Genomic DNA, 14,452 nt, shown 5'->3' on the forward strand with positions numbered 1-14,452 from the left:
ATACTTCACACCAAGGCAACGTAACTCTCTCAGTCCCTTTAGGCAGCTCTACCTTCCTCCCTCCAGTGTGCCCCGCTATTGCTATTGAGGACAACACGGAGCACTTGAGCAGCACAGCCTGGCCAACAGCAAGCAGCTAAACATCGTGTCTATCTACCTGCAGCACAGCAAACTAGAGGGTCACCTGCAAAAGGACAGCATGCAAGGGGGTAAACAACCAACTTTTTCCTGACTTAGCAGACAAAGGAAAGAGAAGGTTAATAATCCTCCTCCACATTCGCAGACAACACAAACAATACTGCTTTCCTGCATAAGGCAAAAGAAAAGGAAAAAAGGAGAACAAGGAAAGCAGACAAGGACTTACCTATTCTGGTAGCTGTAATAGGCAGCATCACGAGGGATGGTACACAGCTGCTTGCCATAGCAGCACAAGGTCTGTGGAGAAAACTCATACTGCAAAAAAATGATGAGAAAGGAAACATTAAGATGTAATACTTTATTACTCAAGTACCTAGTAGGCTAACTTGAGGATATCATAATACATTGTTATTACTCTTTCTCAAGCTATTGTAAATATACTAACAAAGCTTTCCTAATGGAATTACAGTAATTAGCTTCACGAGATGAAGAGCTGACCTCTCCAAGCACCTACTTGATTGCAATGGACACTGGAAGCAAAGAATTTTGGTACTGCTTTGGTCAGAAAAGGTATTCTCTCTCTGAGGGAGGAAAAGACAGTAACAGAACAATAGCAAGAAGGATACCACCTAACTCTTTTTTTCAGCTCTCAGTGTGGTGGTGAAAAGTCAAACCCTTCCAAGCCCTTTCATTTCCTTATTTCAATCAGAAGAGCTAAGAGACCACACAAAGCATCGGTTCAGTCACACAAAACTCTTTGGAGAAATGAGTCTGTCCAAGTCCCTGGCAGACATACCTTGCGCCCACAGCAGTAGCCAAGGGATTGCATAACGGGATCAATTTCTTGTTCAAACACCTCTGCGAGTTTAGTGCAAAACTTGTAGACCCTGGAAGTCTTGCGATTGTAAAGCCAGGCGTTGTTGAACATCAGCCAAACATCGTCCACGTACTGCCAGGGCTCCTGGTACTGCCCCGTGTCTAATTTGCGTTTAATAGTTGAGAGGTCCATAGGATTCTTCACGATGTCGAAGTAGTCCTTCAAACAAACACACAACATATTTCAGATATCAGCTGTTCACACTACGTTGTGCAACAACAACGAAATGTTTCTATGAGTAAAGACTGCAGCACTTGGTGTGTTTCAATGGCGACTCACCGGAATCCCTAAGAGCTGGGGATCCACGGGCTGCCTGAAAGGCAGAGACTCCGGGTCCTGCCGGTACAGGGCCTCCAGGGTTGGCATGAGAGCCTGGCGCAGCTCCTCGGGTTTGAAAACTGTTAATGGAAGATGGAAAGGTTAGAAGAATTCCTGCTGGGTATCCTACCTGCTTAACTCCCCTAGAAAAATACAGAATTACTGTAACAAAAATATCTTTCACGTGATTTTCTCATCTACGTTGCTGATTAAAAGCAACACGTATCACCAAGAGATGACTGAGCAGCTTTTGCATTTAACTGAATCACACTAGATTAGATTCTAAGTACAGGGGGATGAGAACAATTTAATGACACATCTTCCAGAGGATGCAAGACTTATCCAGAAGCAAATTAACCATCCAATGCTTCAACACAGTGAAGCTCCACCATCCAGACAGGAGACCAACAGCATATTTTCTCCTTCTCTTTTGACACTGTTGGCTGCTCCTGTGTCAAGATTCATCCAGCAAAGGAATCCCGCAGAGCCAGCTCTCCAGAAGGTAACCAGATGTCCTGAGAGCTGGCACAGGGATCTCCTGGCCGTGCCATACAAAGAGTCCCGGTCCAATGGACTGTTAATTGATTTTCAAAGTGTTAATACTTCCAAGATTTACATGCATCATTACAACCACTTGGCAACAGTGGCATGGCAACAGCCATGTTTCTTTCAATAGTGGATGACAAGGACAAGAAAGGCAATGCATTTTCTGAAAAATAATGATAACTTGGAGAGCTCTTTGAACATCTCAGCAGTGTAATTACATTTATTTCCTTAGGAACAGGGGCTTTAAATAGGGAAGAATGCCTATTATTCAGGAAAAAAAGACAACAACTAAGAAGAGCAGGATGGCATTTAATATTTATCTACCTGGCTGAAATGAGAACAATACCAATAAAAGGGAGCAATTAGGAGTTCTCTTGAAAGCACTTAAATCAATAGGGCTACAGTGACCCCTCTGAGGCTGATCATTGCTTTTGTTGTTCAGACTGTGCTTTATTAAGATACAGACTGGCTTGAGGGAGAGGGAAAATTCTGGTAAGAAAACCAAAAAAATATATTTATTTTTATTTTTATTTTTTAAACTTTTTCCCCTCCTTTTTTATTAGTGGTTTATTTTTGAGAGGATTTTTTTTCCTCTCAAAACATGGGAAAAAAGCATTAGAAGTTAAGCTGACTCAACTCAAGACATTCTGAAGCATTACGCTCCCTATGTTTTCAGGCATCTGTGGATGCTGAAGCTCCTGGAAGTTGTAAGTCAGGATGAAAACAGTCCCTGCAAAGCAAATGGAAGCTGGAATACAGTTTGAATGCATTGCCTGTACCTGGGAGAGGATTGCTGCTCGTGCACAAGTGGCAAACTAACACAGCTCAGCCAGCTACATCATGGCAAAGGGCTGCTCAAGCTGACACAAGGCTGCAGCAAGGCCCTGCTGTGTGCCTGCATTGAGCCCCCACTAACTCTGTTCTTATGGCATCAAGCAACACAGCCATGACTTCAGCTGTTCCACCACCTCACTGCTGACAACACAGTAATTTGCTTCCACTACACAGGCACTTTCCCATGGAAAGAATCCTTATATACACTCTCAAAACTGTATGAATAAAGTTGTATTACAGAATTCAAGAACAGTGGGAAACACAGCGTAAATACTATGTATTGTTTCTACAACTGTTTTACCCACGTACTTTATAAACCTGATAATTCAAATGACTTCATCTATTTGAAAGTCAGAACGTACCTTTTAATGACCCATTCTGGACACCTTGACACTGCTCTAAGAAGTTTCCCTGCACTGACCCACAAAACAACAGCTAAAGAACCTTTCTAAACAGATCTGATCCCAATTTAAATCGGAACAACAGAGCTTCAGCAGAACTTCTGTTAAGTAACTCACAGACTAAGCATCATTCCTGAAAACATTTATCATCTACTTTCATATTGGTTTAAAACATATGTGTATTTAAAATCCAGTTATTCAGTTATGACTTCACCTAAAAATATGAAGAAAAGTTGCCTTCATCTTTAACTCCTAAGGAAGGTGATTAAAAACAGCATTCGATCACAGCATCCCTCTATCTGCAGGTAAATAGGGAAGTCACTGTCACTCTTCCTCACTTATATGCTCCTGGTTCCCCTCCTGCAGCACATCTCTGTAAGGAGCACATCCAACTATCCCTATTTCATCTTAGCTGTGCAGGTGGTAAGAACAAAGAGGGATCTCTGCCTGCATCACAATGTGCTCCCTGACAAAGAACAGTAAGGCACCCCTTTCTTAACTCCTAAAAGAAGTTTCACTTCTTCAAACAGGAAATTTTGCTTATGGTTACTAAGGAGAAAATCCTGAAAGGAAGATGAAGACGTCTTGAAAATAAGAAATAACACTGAGGAACCTTTCATTATTACGACCTATAACAAAGGAAGAGACCAATAAAACTCATCCTGCAGGCCATCACACTATAAGGCAGGCAGCTACAATGAGAAGAGGTGATGGGAATATTACTTCTATTGAGAAGACTGCAAGGGAAGAGGCAAGCAAACAAAAACCTTCCCTTCAATCTACAGTGTTCAATACAACTCCCATGCCATCAGGAGTCTCAAATACCAATGGAAAATGAAACCAATGTAATGAATGAAAAAACATGAGATGAGTCTCGTAAGCAGTTTTAAGATACCATAAAACCCTTAAGCACACTTCACTGTATTTGCTCTTGAATACCTCTTGGTTTATTTTGTGTTTAAATGCAAATGCTCCGTTAAAGCTGGATAAACTACTTGGTGAGGAAATGGCTCAGTTTAAAATTGCGTATGTAGTTATACCTGCCTGAGCCACACATATATTACATTGTATGGCTACTTAGTGACAGCATTTCTAAGACAAGAACGGTGTTACTAAAGGAGGTGTCGGAAACACAAGTAACCCAGACTGAATCACCAGAATGACACAGTGCAGCTCGGCCTCTGTAAGAACCATCTTCTCCCAGCTACTGACCTGCAAGAACACTTAAGGAGAAGCAATGATTCTTAACACTGGGAATTCAACCTGTTTGTAACTGTTAGTTTGAAACAGGCTCTGCAGCGCACTCTGGTTTGGTTGAAATTCACATCCACTGCTTTATTCTAAGAAGACTATGTCTAATAATTAAATGCAATGCAAGGTATATACAAGAGATCAAGATTCAATCTCTACAAACTAAAACTTTAGGATTTCTTGGGCACATCCATGCATCTGTAATGTTCTTCTAGTGTAATCCTATGTAGCTTACTTTCAAAGAAAAGAGCTCCTGTGAAAGAGCGTTGGCCAAGATGGACGGGGAGGGATTCATGCACATCACCTGAGCAGCAGCCACTTCCTTACCACCTGAGTCCTTCTGGGCAGAAACTGGAAACTGCGAGGATACTGCTGGCATCAAGAACACAACACGCTGCTCCCAGCTCTGATTCAAGTAACATTAAAGGAATTCTACTTTCAAAAACAAACGAGCCCCTCCCAGCACAACACAAACCGCAGAAAAGGGAAGAGCTCTTCAACAAAGTATGCAAGAAATCAGTTTTCAGACACATACTTTTTTTGCGGGGCTGAGATGGCGATGTGGATTGTGAAGTGGTTCCATTTGTGCCACTTTCCTCTTCCTCCTTAGCATCTACTTTTATTTCAGGCTTCTTTTCTTCTATTTCCATTGGCTCTTGTTTCAGCTCAGTTCCTTCTGTTTCCTCTTTTGTTTGTGAAGATCCTTGTAAATCCTCCTCCACCTTAAGAAAGGAGGCAATAAGATGCACTGTTACACCTCTGACCCAGGCTTCAGTCCTTTAAATATCAGCTTATGAGATTGTCAAAGCACTCTCCATCCATGGCTTTCCTCAGGACAGTTACTTGCCAGTAACTACCCTCTTCTCACCCCTTAGCTCATCAATTCAGACATATCATTAAGTGCTTTTATATCTATCACTGCTTTCAGTTAAGCTGTATAGAATCTCATTTACCTCAGTCTTAGCTTCCACTTGTGTCTTACTAGTCTCTGGCTCAGTTTCTTCAGTTTTAACTTCTGATTTGCTTTCTAGCATTGGTGCATCTGGTCCTAGTTGCTGGGAATTCGTATCAGCACTAGCAACTGAGGCAGGGGTGGGGACCCTGTTATCAATACTAGCTGCTGCCTGGGATAGCTGTTGTAAAAACAGTACAAAAGAAAGACACTGCATATATAGAAATATTTTCCTTTACTAAAAAATGAACAGCACAAAAAAAGAGACATGAGATGATATTCTAAAACAGTGCAGAACATGGATATAGGAGCTCACTGTAGGCAAGTTTCTATAGAACACATTCAGTAACTCTGTTTTACAGAGTGAAAGCAAAGGAAGATCTCTGCTCCAAACAAAGAGGCTTCTTTTACAGAGAAAACACCTGCCCAGTAAAACATGGTACATTCCTCCTCACTGTAAAGCTCAAAAGAAAAAAGCCTACACAAATTTTATGATCAGAAAAGACTGATTCTGATTAAGGCCAAATATTACATTAGGGCCAATATTCCTCATCTTTCTAAACACTGCTGCCATTTTTACTTTGAGCAGATCGAAGTCATTCTTTACGCCCCCCCTCCTTCAAACAATGCTGAGATAATCTGAACATGCGTATTTACATATCTGTATAAGGAATCCTTTGCTCTAAAGTAGAACCTAGTATTATTGACAGCCATACAACATATGGACTCTATACATTCATGATGCAGCGCTATACATAGGGAGGACTTCTGTGGAACACCACTACACAAGAGAAAACACAAGTAGCTGATACTTACTGGAGTGCCAGGTGGCTGTGCCTGCACAGATGTTGGCTGTTGCTGGGATGGCTGCGGGGTTGGCACAGACTGGGGCTGAACTGGGGTCTGAGGCTGCGGCGTGACTTGAGCCTGTGCTGCAGTCTGCCCCGTAGGCGTGCTTTGTGTCTGGGTCGCGTTGGGAACAGAACCCGGGGTCGGTGTAGGGGTTTGTCCTGAAGATGAGACTGGTGTGGATGGCTGAGTGGGTGCTGCTGGCTGAGGAGGAGTCATTCCAGTCGGTGTTTGGTGCTGAATAGGCGGCATCCCAGCAGCAGTGGACACGGGAGGTGTAGTCTGATGCAGAGGAGGCTGGGTCACTGGTGGGCATAGCTGACCACTCTGTGGTCCGAGCATGTTCATGGAGTTGGGAAGAGCAGCACTGGGAACCTGCCCCTGCTGGAGGGAAAGAGATTATCTTACAGACACATCGCTCCCAAAACTCTGGGAATCACAATTAACGTTTAAGCACTGACATAATCTTTAAAACACATCTAACTACGCTATGCAGCTGACTGTGCTCTGATTTCTCCTAATCATTTTTGTCAGCTTTTATTCAAAGACCTTGATGCTAAACTTAGAGGTGCCTCACACATCACTTTCCACAAACACCCAGCACACAGAAGGAATCCTCACAATCTCCGAGTAACACAAACCTGCAGACAGTCTGTAAATCACATCATCAGCTGGGCAAAGGTCACACTTTGCATACAGAACAGTTTCAAGCAAATACACACTCTAGGTCAGGATTGTAGAGCAGCCCTGCTCCAGGATAGAGCTCAACACATTTAACAGCTGCCCCATTGTAGAACACAAGACTTAAGATCCTTTTTTTTTGTTGTTTTTAATTTAAATTAAAACTTGCTTCTATATTGTCTGAGTGAAGTCAGGATTCTGTTGGTTTTTTGAACCAGGGCCCAAGAAATTATAGGTGCTTCATTGTGAAGCTGTTCAAAACTTGCCTTGAGACTTGCATCATTCAGAATCTACACTGGGAATTACAGCACATTGACCAAGTTAACATATGGAAGTAATACTCCTGAAAGTCATGAATGACTGCAATGAACAACGATACACAGAGCCAGACAACTAAAATACATCAGACCAAAATTATTTAAAGCATTTAACTCAGGCATCAGAAAACACACCGTACCTGTGCCACCCCTGCCTGGGCTGCTGACTGACCCATGCCAACGTTGTTCACATTCATAGCCCCTGTGGAAGCTGGAAACTGATTCTGGGGCAGGAATTGGTTCTGGGTGGGAGCCTGACCCATCATGTTGTTGGAATGGGCTCCCATCATGTTCTGTGGCTGAGGCATTCGGGAAGGAGACATTGCCATCTAAAAGTTAACACCAAAATAAAGATGTCAGTGGATTTTTATCATGCAGGAAGGCAAAGGAAAATACCATCAAAGCAATGAGCCAAAAGATGTGACAAAACATAAAGGGAAAAATGGCTTCAGTTAAACCAAATGGAAGTGCGTATATGCACGTAATGTCAGCATTTGTTTCACAGTATTGAAAAGGGAGTAATTTTGATACAATCTAATATTCAAATTATACTAACACTTTAAATATATTGGTGCTTTTTCCTTTTTCCTGAAGAATAAAAACATGTTTTCTTGCAGGAATAAAGACAGTACATAAACTGCAGAGAAACAGCTCAGGAAAGGACTCTGCTCTTGCAGAATATCGCAACTCTGATATTTACCTCTCTAAAGACATTCTCTTAGAACACGTAAATAGTGAAAACAAATGCCTCAATAGAAGCTTGACAGACTCGGTACATCTTCATGAAATTATCCTACAATTTGCAGTCCTACTCAGTGTCACGGCCTTTTCAGAGCAGCGTTAGCACCGGTAAATACCATCAACCAATTCTGAGAACTGGGTAACAACAAGTACGAACCGCAGGAACAGCGCCCATGTTGTTCATCTGCACAGGATGGTTCATTGGAGAAGCTGCACGGGGTCCCATGGGTGCTTGTGGCATCTGTACATTCCCTATGGACATGGGGTTAAACTGATTCATTCCTGCAAATGCACCCCCCAAAACAACTCATTAGGAACAAGTCATCACAAATTACCTATGTAGACTCTATTATAAAGTTCACATTTCTTATGGCTAAAGAGTAACTGCCCTCCACACCACCCTTTTCCTTGAATGCTGCTTAAATCACTTGGCTTAAGACAGAAACCAAGATGCAAAAAGTATTTAGGAGAATGCCAGCTAGGGAGTGTATAACTAACGGTGGCTTAAAAATGATGAGGAGCATGGATGATCTGTAAAGACACAATGCTGTATGTATATAATACCATAGGATGGTTTGTTGATGTAAAGTAATGGGGGATACTCTGTTGGGGGAAGCTGAAACATCCTGCATGGATTCTATGATTCTATGACTGCACTGAGACCTTTACTGTCTCAGAGCAACAACAAGGAATGATGCTGAAAAAGGGAGACCCCAGTAGTTCCCCCACCCCCTCCCCCAAGTGCAATTCCGAGATAAAAAGAGTTGATTAGCATTTCCCCTAATGCTTTATTTTGCACCCTCAAAGTGTTGTTAGAGAAGAAAACATAGATACCTTGAGAAACCTGCATACGACTTATAGGCACAGTTGTCATGGACATAGGCCCATCTGCAACAGAAACGGATAAACAGTCAGAGAAAAGACACATCGTCTGAACACAAGGCTAATCTGAAAAGCACAAGGGCACAAACCCTGCAAGGCCAAAGTATAAGAACCAAAAACCCTGCTGTCCCACTTTGCTTTCCCTGCTGCCCACCCTGATGCAGAAGCACTTACTGGGCGGCCTCACAGGCTGTGCCTGGCCCATGGCAGCAGCCACCTGTGGGATGCCAGGGGGCTGAGGTCCCGGCGTCTGTAAGGCTGGCTGCGTTCCCAAGATCCCTTGTTTATGCAGACGAGACCTTCGCTTCTCTTCTAACTCCTTTTGTATCTTATAGATTTTTTCTGCTAATAAGTGATAGTATTCATCCTAAAAAAAGAAAAATAGCATTCAACATCAAGTATTAAAAAGCAACGACAGAAACCATATGAGCCTTAAGAGACTTGGTTTCATGACTGCTCACTGCATCTACTTTGTGCAAATCAGCAGACAAAGGAGAAGACGACAGGGCCTCTGTTGCTTGGAGAAAGCAAGATTCAGTTTCTACGTGTTAATGACTTTTTATATGTTATTTTCATAACAAGACATTTCCACGAATGCAGAGATAAAACAAAAAGATGCCCCCAGAAACACAGTTATGCTAAAGCAACTCCTGGAAATAGGTGTTAAGGACAGATCAATTCTTAAAGAAAGATGGAAACCACTTTTCCTAAAGAGTCCTGATTACCGACAGGCATTGTGGGAATAAGCAGAACCGAACAAAACCTCGGAGGAATGGAGAAAAATCAGTGACAAATAATGTGCAGGCACAGGCAGCTGAACATTGCATCTGCGCGAGACAAAAAAACCCCATTTTACTGAATCTACCCTGACAACAGATCAAATAAGGCACTGACGCTGCACAGCAAGGGAGACAATTTTGCTTGCCAGCAATTGCTGGACACATCTGCCAAGCGTGAGATTACACACCTGTTAAAGGCAAAAATAATGCCACAAAGCCCCAAGATCACATTTATTTTGTGGGGACAGCCGGGCCTGTAAACCCAGCGTTACAAGGAGCCAAGGCTCAGCGATGTGCTTGTCTCAGAATCATTTTATCCACATCAAATTCAACTGGAATTGGTTATTACAGCAGGATCCAGATCACTTTAGAGAATCAGGACAAGCCGAGTACCCCTCATGAGCCTTGTTAAGAAAGCTCATCCTTTTCTGCTGTCCAGTCCAAAAGCACAAGGAGCCCCTTATTCTGCTTGGACGCTTCATCTGTAACTTCTACTTGTGCGTTTAAGACTGTGCTACTTTCATATTACAAAGACTCCTGAAAAGGGACGTATTTACAAGGAGCTCATATTAGTGCGCAGTTTGACACCTTACAATGACCCGTTTTCAATGTCAAAGCAAAACTAATGCTCCTCAACAAGATCCAATTCCCCATTCAATCACTTAGGATGTCTTAACTACTCCCTTCGTCCAAATTCACTGCTTTGGAACCAAGTTAAACAAATTCCCATGAAGGAGACTTGTGCCAGCAAAGCTCTGACAGCTGTTTTACATGGTGAAGAGAAGATACTTCTGGCTATGTGTCTCTTACCTAATGACAATACCCCAACATTCTAACCAGGTGAGGTTTCACTAGCTATCAGTACAGCACTACTGTTTTTACCTGATGAAAACTTTCAGGGAGTGGCTCCTTTAAGGTGGCAAAACTGCACTGACATAAAGCAATAATAGTATGTTCAGCGTGTCAGTCAACAGGGTTTTGTTTTCTGAGTAATGCAGATTTGAGCTGACACTTCGCTGGAGACAAAGAATTCATGGACAGGTAATTCTGACTTGTTTCCCAAGCATAGGATAAGCACAGGCAAACTGATTTCTTATTCTGTTAGCTGAAAGTGCTGTTTGTCTTAGCCAAATCACTCTCAATGCTGCTGAGTAGCAGAGAAACTATTACAACACTGTAGGTAAAAGGTAAGCAGCTTAACACAAATGGGTCCCAGACAAAAGCTCCAATGGTAGAGAGCCATCAGAACCTCTTATCTACAGAGATTTTCATAAAGTGGAACGTCAGCAAGGGAAACATCAAGACCTACAAGCTGTGCTCGAGTTTTCATGCACATCAGTCAGACTTTCAGAGGGAATGGAAAATGGGCCAGCACAACGTTGTTGTGTTTTTATGGACCTGAAGGAGGTGAATTAGTTTGGAGTGACATTAATCAGAGAGCATGAGGTCACACAAACACTGTCACAGACAGACAGCACGACTTCACTCATCAACAGAATGGAGAAGTTATTTTCTGTGGATTTCCTTATGCTCTAAGATTTGCAATACTACAGCTCTTGAACACGTTCTGAATACCCAGACTGAAGCAACATACCCTGCTGTTGGCAGACTCGTACATATCTCCTTCAACTTTCCTTGCATAAGCCACCAAGTTCTCCATGCGGCGATCCTTCAGTGCTGCCGGATCCGGAGTGGGGAAGATGGCTTGGACACTACACGAGATGAGAAGGAATAAAGGAAAAATCCTTCACAGAAAAACTGGTAGTTCTATACAGCTTTATAACCATCACTCAGCACATTCTCTTATACACCAGAGGCGTAAAAACGCATCCAAACTGATTAAAATAATGTCTGTGTTGTATTGTTCCGCACAAGTTTAAAGCAAATTTCAGTGATAAAATGTGAGGTTTGACAGTCTATAATCTAAATACTTCTGTTCACTACAGCAGAACAAATGTACTAGCCATACAAACTACTCCATCCCTCAGCGAGCAAGAAGAATGAACTGGAGAGTTTAAGACAGTGGTTCACTATCAATGGCACAGTGTCAATAGCATCACTGCTTTCTCATTAACAACCTTTCAGCCAGGAGATCTACAATACTGAAATTATTTAAAAATATTCAGGAAAAAATATGTGGTCTTGGTGAATACTTACAGTTTATGCACTAAATGATTGCGCAGGTCCTGAGTGACATGTTCATGCCATGCTTTCCTTACCCCGGTACTAGAAGGAGGTGCAGCTGTTGGCATGGAGCTGAGGTTTCCAACATTGCCAGAATTTGTGCCATCATTCATTAGGGGGCTAAAGCAAGGAAAGGAATGGGCTGTTAGAATACAGGAATCCAAGTCTATGCAGTATGTCTGATGCAAAAGCAATTTTTAATTGCTTTCATCGCTTCTAGTTATTGCATCAAACATTCTGTAAGTAAAACACTGATATTAACTCAACAAGCTACAAAGCAAACAGCAGCAAAGCCCAGGAGCTTATAAGACATGATAAAATAATAAATCCTATCTGCTAAGGTATTTGTATGTTTAAAAATACAACATATTCTTCCCTTTAGAATTTATTTAAAACCACTAAATGTTCTGGGGGTCTCTTGGGGGACTTCTGGGGATCTCTAAAGTGGGAGACGTAGAACTGAAACATGAAAGAAGAGAGCAGCTCTAGATGTGGCTGATCACTCCAAGCAGCAATGCAATTAGTTTCCAAAGCACGCTCTTTATTTACATTCATAAAGCATGTAAATAAATGTTTAAATGAGCAAGAGTGAAAATGTGTGCATTACTTATTTGTCCCAAGGGATGTTGGAAGAGCAGGTTCAGAAATTAGACTAGCTTGCTGGTCTGTTGTTATTCCTCCTGTGGGAAGGTTCATCTGGTTGGCTCCTTTGAGACAAAATCAAACATCATTGGTACCTGGCTCCACCATTTTGACAACAGCACAGAACTTCATTTAACACACAGCTGGTTAGCAAAACAAACAGCGTACCAAAGAAGTCAGTACCACTATGGTGCACATACACAGCTACTGCATGTGCTAATCCTAGAAAAAGAAACAAACTAGTCTATGAAAGTTTAAGAGTCATAAACTCCTTGTAATGGTTCTAGAAGGCAAGAAGATGATAATAACAAGTGAGTTTTTTCTAGTATTTGCTAGAGAACAGTCTGCCAGAACAAAGGAAATAAATGTTAAGCAAAAATTCTTACAGAATTCAATCTAATCACCTTAGATAGCAAAAAGCTGTGGACTGTATTTCAGAAGGAACTTAATGCCCTACAACTTGGCAGAAGGAATATATATAAAACTGTCTAATATTAGATATAAATAAATATATGGTAGCATTTAAGTAGTATAATTTTCACGTTACTAGTCAACATCAACAGAAAGTCACCTCTTTGCTTCTGTGAAATACAGTTCAACCTAAAAATTCAACACTTTGGTTTATTTAAACACCATAGTTTCTCAATATTATTTCCACCTACCCAATGCATTAATGGTCCTCATTTGCTGGTGAGCCTGAGGCTGTGCTGGCTGTTGGCCTTGTACCTGGGGCTGCAACTGTGTCTGAGGCTGGTTGCCATATGGGAGTCCAAGAGCAGCGTAGGCTCGTTGCATGGAGCTGGGGTCAATCGGATTAGGATTACTTAGCGATGGATTATTCTGCTGGCCTGTTCCAACTGAACCAATGGAATTCTGCATTCCACCAGCTGGAGACCCTAGGAGGGCTATAAAAAGAAAGAATAATAGAAAATTGAATAATCAGTGAGGGTGGCAATTTTCATTCTCAACAATCTTTCATTAGCTGAAGGATGACGAAGTTCATCTATAACCAAAGTTTAGAAGAGTGACAAAAAGCCCTGGTAAGTTTCCAACTGTACTCAATGAACCTAAAACAACATGGGGAGTCAAAGCAGGTTGTGGTAAGCAACTTGTATCATGGTATTTAGGTACTCAGTAATCTATATGACCCAAACAACCAACTGTCCACTCTTACCACGAAGATGTATGGAAGAACCATTTCCATTTTAAACAGGAAATTGAAACTACATCAGAAAGCAGTTTTATACTAAGCCAGAATTGAACAAGTATCTGTATTCCAGCCCCATTCCAGCCACCATTCCAAGCAATACTTTGTTTTTCTGTGAATGAAACATCCTTCACTCTGCAGACACCGCACACTGGTATCAATGGGGCTCTGGTAAAAGAAAACATACTCCACATTTTCCCCCTCAAGTAATTAAGGATGTAACACACGCAAAAAAATTGCGATCCAAATACAGCAACAATGATAGCTTTTAATACAACAATAACAGCACTTTTACTGAAGCTCTGAGAGGCACGTGGTTGAGGAAAAGCTAAGTAAATCAGGAGAACAGGCCTTCGGAGACATTAACTGCATCCGAGGCTTCCTTAAATCCTTACCACTATGGAAACAGAGAATCACTGACAAGGACACACACACTTTCATCTTCCGCCCAAGAGAGAAAAGGCAAAAAAAATCTAACAAACCCCAAACTGCCACATGTATCACAGGGCTAGAATTTGCCTTCTCCAGATGGGAATTCAATCCCATCTCATTTCCTAAGAAATGCAGAGTCAATGATCCCCAAGAAATAGGAAGTCCCATAGAGGTTCAACCACACTAAACTTGTGGCACTTTGGAATTCCAGAGGCTTTAGAGGCTGTTGTGACTGCAGAGGTCTGATCTGGGACCTAATGGATCAGCTTGTAAAGAAAAGCAGACGAAAGGATAGTATTTCTTGAGGAAGCTATGACAAAAACCCGCATGCTTTCAGTGCTGGTTGTAAATCCAAGGCCCATCTCCATGGATGCAGCACAATGACCACAGGTGAAGCCGAAGTTTGTGAACAGGAGAAAGG

The 14,452-nt window shown here is 41.9% G+C and overlaps 1 protein-coding gene across 17 annotated transcripts in view; it reads right to left on the bottom strand.

The window, feature by feature from the left end:
- The window catches only part of CREBBP (CREB binding lysine acetyltransferase), a 65,303-nt gene that overhangs the window by 18,574 nt on the left and 32,277 nt on the right, over nucleotides 1-14,452 (bottom strand). For 4 of the 17 annotated variants that reach the window (XM_085514781.1, XM_015877265.3, XM_085514785.1 and 1 more), the window contains 13 exons: nucleotides 13,055-13,297; nucleotides 12,358-12,457; nucleotides 11,724-11,870; nucleotides 11,161-11,278; nucleotides 8,962-9,154; nucleotides 8,740-8,793; nucleotides 8,063-8,187; nucleotides 7,305-7,493; nucleotides 6,134-6,550; nucleotides 4,901-5,087; nucleotides 1,295-1,413; nucleotides 935-1,174; nucleotides 365-453 (listed from right to left, as the gene is read on the bottom strand). In XM_085514781.1, the coding sequence (XP_085370907.1) occupies nucleotides 365-453; nucleotides 935-1,174; nucleotides 1,295-1,413; nucleotides 4,901-5,087; nucleotides 6,134-6,550; nucleotides 7,305-7,493; nucleotides 8,063-8,187; nucleotides 8,740-8,793; nucleotides 8,962-9,154; nucleotides 11,161-11,278; nucleotides 11,724-11,870; nucleotides 12,358-12,457; nucleotides 13,055-13,297 (2,221 nt within the window). Of the gene's footprint in view, nucleotides 1-364; nucleotides 454-934; nucleotides 1,175-1,294; nucleotides 1,414-4,900; nucleotides 5,088-5,318; nucleotides 5,499-6,133; nucleotides 6,551-7,304; nucleotides 7,494-7,864; nucleotides 8,005-8,062; nucleotides 8,188-8,739; nucleotides 8,794-8,961; nucleotides 9,155-11,160; nucleotides 11,279-11,723; nucleotides 11,871-12,357; nucleotides 12,458-13,054; nucleotides 13,298-14,452 lie in introns of those variants that run through there. The other 13 variants (XM_015877263.3, XM_015877259.3, XM_085514779.1 and 10 more) reach the window with 7 other exon arrangements.

This window comes from Coturnix japonica, chromosome 13 (assembly GCF_054131305.1).
Source record: "Coturnix japonica strain WE chromosome 13, WE-NBRP24, whole genome shotgun sequence".
In the NCBI taxonomy this organism is placed as follows: Eukaryota; Metazoa; Chordata; class Aves; order Galliformes; family Phasianidae; genus Coturnix; species Coturnix japonica.